General features: G+C 40.1%; 1 protein-coding gene across 1 annotated transcript in view; it reads left to right on the forward strand.

Moving 5' to 3' along the window:
* The window catches only part of LOC135093582 (uncharacterized), a 51826-nt gene that overhangs the window by 42843 nt on the left and 3983 nt on the right, over positions 1-5000 (forward strand). Inside the window, 6 exon segments of the mRNA XM_063992960.1 lie at positions 1663-1745; positions 2108-2230; positions 2232-2247; positions 3623-3790; positions 4385-4570; positions 4892-5000. The exon segment at positions 4892-5000 is cut by the window's right edge and continues 11 nt beyond it. Of these exon segments, the coding sequence (XP_063849030.1) occupies positions 1663-1745; positions 2108-2230; positions 2232-2247; positions 3623-3790; positions 4385-4570; positions 4892-5000 (685 nt within the window).

Consider the following 5000-nt stretch of genomic DNA (forward strand, 5'->3'; position numbering starts at 1 on the left):
CTCTCCTCTCTCTCTCTCTCTCTCTCTCTCTCTCTCTCTCTCTCTGCTCTCTCTCTCTCGTGTGTCCATAGCAGTAATGGACGAAAAAAAATAAAAGTGACTGCTATTTACTCTTTGCTCTATAGTCTTTGCGTCACACACACACACACGCACACACACACACACACACGAGTGATAGTGATGATGGTGATACTGATAGTGGAATGATGGAAGTTTAATATCTACCACACACTCGTAAGATTTCAAAAGCTGTCTTGGCCAACACAAAAGGGATCCATTAATGTGTTTTATGGGGTCTGACTGGCACGTGTGTGTGTGTGTGTGTGTGTGTGTGTGTGTGAGGGGGGGGGGGGAGGTGGAGGGGAAAGGAAGTGCGTGTGTGTTGATGTGGTTTTGTTTGTTGCCAGATGGAAATGTCGTGATGTCCGGTGGTAGTAGTAGTAGTGTGGTAGTGGTGGTGGTGGTAGTGGTGATGATGGTGATAGTAGTAGTAGTAGTAGTAGTAGTAGCAGCACCAGCAGCAGCAGCAGTAGTAGTAGTAGTAGTAGTGGTAGTAATTGTTGTTGTTCGCGTTCTCTCGCATTCTTTTAGAGAGAGAGAGAGAGAGGAGAGAGAGAGAGAGAGAGAGAGAGAGAGAGAGAGACGAGAGAGAGAGAGAGAGAGAGAATTTCATAACATGACCCCAAGTTACTCAAAACGGAACGATAAAAAAAAAAAAAGAGAGAGAAGAAAAAATAACATTACAAAAGAAGGAAGAAAAAAAAAAAAAGGGGATGGATTGGTAACAGTTACTGAGCATTTGCAATTTACAGTTATCAATAAATCAACTGTAACTCTTTCTCAATATAATATCAATAGTAGTACATGTAACACTCATTTCTACCATATTAACATATATTAAATTGTATATCAAATTAAGAAATCACATCACTCTAATATTAATGAATTTCAACGTGTTCCCACTCAAAGCCATATCAATCACTTCTTTACTAATCTATTTTTATTTCACCTTTATTTACAGTCACATCACTTCAATTCTTTACAGTCTTTCACTTCATTTATCACTGCAGAAAACATATTCATAACCTGTATTCTTTAATTTCTGTATATTTTGACCTTTGTAGTTCTTCCTTCACTTGTTCTTTATTATTTTATCAGTTAAACTCATGTATATATTTGTAACTACAGAAAAATTGCTAACATCTTTATTCTGTAAAATCTTGTATTCATTTAATTTCTGTATTCTTTAATTTATGTATTCATTAATTTATGTATACATTAATTTATGTATTCATTAATTTATGTATTCATTAATTTCTGTATTCATTCATTTCTGTATTCATTCATTTCTGTATTCATTCATTTCTGTATTCATTAATTTCTTTATTCTTTAATTTCTGTATTCTTTAACTTCTGTATTCTTTAACTCTCTGTATTCTTCAACTAATGTATTCCTTATCTACCACATTCTTTATCAACCTGCACTTCACTTTACACTACAGAATCACATTGCTCCATTCTTTACCACTGTACCTCACTTCACCATCACTCAGAAACCATATCACAACACTTCTACCTCTTTGCTTCACTTCACATCACTCCACTGTCTCAGGAAGCATACAGGAAGCATACCACTCACTCCTCCTTCTGCCACTCCTTCAGGGTCAGTGCAGGAGTTTACCATCTATGTGATTGAGCTCCTGACAGACAACAAGGCACTCTACAAGCCCTGCACCACTTTCAAGGTACTGGTGTTGTGTGTGTGGTGTTGCAAAGGTGTTTTCTGGGTGTATATGTGTTGTTGTAAGTGTGTGTGTGTGTGTTTGTGTATTTGTGTGGTGTTGTAAGGGTGGTTGTTTTCTGTGTGTATATATATGAGTATGTGTTTGTATGTGTTATTTATTGATGTGTGTGTGTGTGTGTGTGTGTGATCTTTATATGTATGTGTTGTATTGTATGACTGTTATTTGTGTATACCTTTATGTGTGTGTGTGTGTGTGTGTGTGTGTGTGTGAAGGAATCATATTTTTATCTCTATATACAAGTGACACTACAAAGGTACTCTCTATCTCCCTGTGTAAGCTCATGTTCCTGTGTTGTGTTGCAGGGGGTGTTCCAGACGCGCAAGGCTCTGTTCCACTGCAATGACGGACTGGGGCACCCCGGCCAATTTGTCTACATCAGGGACGACAGGAAGGACCAGGAAACTTTTGGCTTGTGTGAGGTGGAAGGTGTTTGCCTTCAGAGGTTAGTACTGTAGTAGATGTAGTAGTAGTAGTAGTAGTAGTAGTTGTAATAGTAGTAGTCTCTCCCTCTCTCTCTCTCTCTCTCTCTCTCTCTCTCTCTCTCTCTCTCTCTCTCTCTCTCTCTCTCTCTCTCTCTCTCTCTCTCTCTCTCTCTCTCTCTCTCTCTCTCTCTCTCTCTCTCTCTCTCTCTCTCTCTCTCTCTCTCTCTCTCTCTCTCTCTCTCTCTCTCTCTCTCTCTCTCTCTCTCTCTCTCTCTCTCTCTCTCTCTCTCTCTCTCTCTCTCTCTCTGGCCATGCAGTGAAGGTACTTTTCCTGTTACCTGTAATCTCGCTTTCCCTCCTTTATTGAAACCACATTGGAGAGAGAGAGAGAGAGAGAGAGAGAAGAGAGAGAGAGAGAGAGAGAGAGAGAGAGAGAGAGAGAGAGAGAGAGAGAGAGAGAGAGAACTTTCCTTTCCTTTCCTTTCCTTTCCACTCCATTCCACACCTTTCTTTTACTCATTCCACATTTTCTTTCATTCCACACCTGTTATTGCTCCACACACCTTCATTTCACTCCACACTATATGTTGTTTTCACCCAATTCCTCAGTTTTTCACTCTTCACTCACTCCACACATGCCTTTTCATTTCATTCCACACCTCTTCCTCTCATTCCACACCTTTTCTCGCTCCACATCTACTCTTACTAGCCTACATTCTCTCCTAGCACTCCACATCTCTTCTACTCCTTCCATGTATTCTTCTTTAACTCTCCTCTCACTCCACACAAGGGGTTTTAAATTTTCACTTTTAGAATATTCAAATGTTAACTTGTTCTTATTTTTGCTATCATTATTTTTTGCTATTTTTGTCATTTACCATCTCTTTTGTTGAATTATCCATGAATGTAAGTATTGTTCTGATGACTAAATGAACAGGTGATTTATATTCTGTTTTTATTTAGTCTGTGTTTTTTCTGGTCAATCAAATCTATCTGTCTGTCTGTCTGTCTGTCTGTCTGCATATTGGGATATCTGGCCACCACCTCACTCTATGTTGATAATGTGTCTCATCTCTTCAGGAATTCCAGTTTTGGGTCAATTATGCAGACTTGACTTATTTTTAGCTGCCTGACATACTCCCAACCTCCCTCTCCCACTCACACCTTCCTACCCACTTCACACCTCCTCTACACACCTTTCTAGCCACTTTACACCTTCCATTCTTTCATTCCACACTCTCTATTCTCCTTTCACATCTTCCTACAAACTGCATGCCTTCTTGTCTCACTCCACACCTTCTCTGCACACCTTCATAGCCAGTCCCCACCTTCTATTCTCATTTCACATCTTACTCACTCCACATTTTCTATTCTCACTCCACACCTTCCTTTCAGAGCGCATACCGTGTGGAGAACCTGAGGTGCCTGTGGAAGGGGAGGTGGAGAGGGAAGGAGAAGGCAAGGCACGGTACTCCTGTCGGCCGGGATTCAGACTGGAGGGAGATGAGGTGATGACTTGCTCATCCAAAGGCAAATGGCAGGGACAGTCACCCAAATGTAAAGGTGAGAGAGAGAGAGAGAGAGAGAGAGAGAGAGAGAGGGGTTATGGAAGGGTGTGAAGTAAGGAAGGAGGACAAGGAGGATGATAAAGAAGGTAAGGTTGCAAATTATGGAGAAAATAAGGAAAAATCTTAGAAAAGGAAATGAGAGTTATGGTAAGGAATGTAGGAAGGAAAGAAAGAAGTAGGCCTATGTGACAGAGAGAGATTTTTCAACCTTGGGAATAACACTTTTCTACACGTTCAAAATAGTTCACCAGTTTTTTTTTTTTTTTCATGCATTTTTTCATACCAGGTCAGAGTTTTCCTAATGGTAGTAATAGTCATGGTTTAATGACAAAAAAAAAAAAAAACATTGCAAGTAGTAAAAAAAATTACATTATTTTTTTGTCCAACTTCAAAAGAGGACTAACTGAACCCAATTTAACAACTAAATCACAAAAAAAATTAAAGAAAACATCACACACACTGTTTAAAAATACACAAACAAATCAATAAATCTATCAACAACAACAACAACAACAAGCCTAAAAACTAGAAATTCAAACAAACCACTCACATTTAGTCTCCCATGACCTGACTGACCCTTTCCCTCCAGAGTCACAGTGCCCCACACCGGCCCAGATCAACAACGGCTTCATGGAGGTGGCCAACTTCAGGGGCGTGTATGGCCATGGCACAGTAGTCACGTATACCTGCAGTCCAGGGTACCGCCTTGTGGGGGCCGCCTCTCACACCTGCAACCACACCGGCCAGTGGAGTGACAACCCACCCATGTGTAAAGGTGTGTTGAGGGTGTCTTGGTTTGGTTTGTAAATGTTGATTCCAAAGTGGTGTGTTGGTAAAATTGTGTTAGTTAAGTTCCATGAAGATGGATTATAAAGTAATGTGTCGAATTGGTTAAAAAATTATGTGGATTTAGAGTGGGAAGAACTGCAGCCATTTTAGTTTAGCTTGTAAAAGAAAACAGGAAAATGTAAATGTATTGATATTGTGTGTTAATGAAATCAGAAAAGAAGAGACACATTGGTTCAAACTTCTTGTAATGAAAAAAAATCACTGTTACATCACAACAAACAGTACTTAGCCCTGTGTGTCTCCCCAGCTGTGACATGTGGGCCCCCTCCTGTGTTTAGCAATGCCCGGCACATCCTGCTCAACTCCTCAACAAGTTGGAACGGCATTGCTGTGTATACCTGCACTGATGGATACCG

Source organism: Scylla paramamosain, chromosome 43 (genome assembly GCF_035594125.1).
Source record: "Scylla paramamosain isolate STU-SP2022 chromosome 43, ASM3559412v1, whole genome shotgun sequence".
NCBI lineage: Eukaryota > Metazoa > Arthropoda > Malacostraca > Decapoda > Portunidae > Scylla > Scylla paramamosain.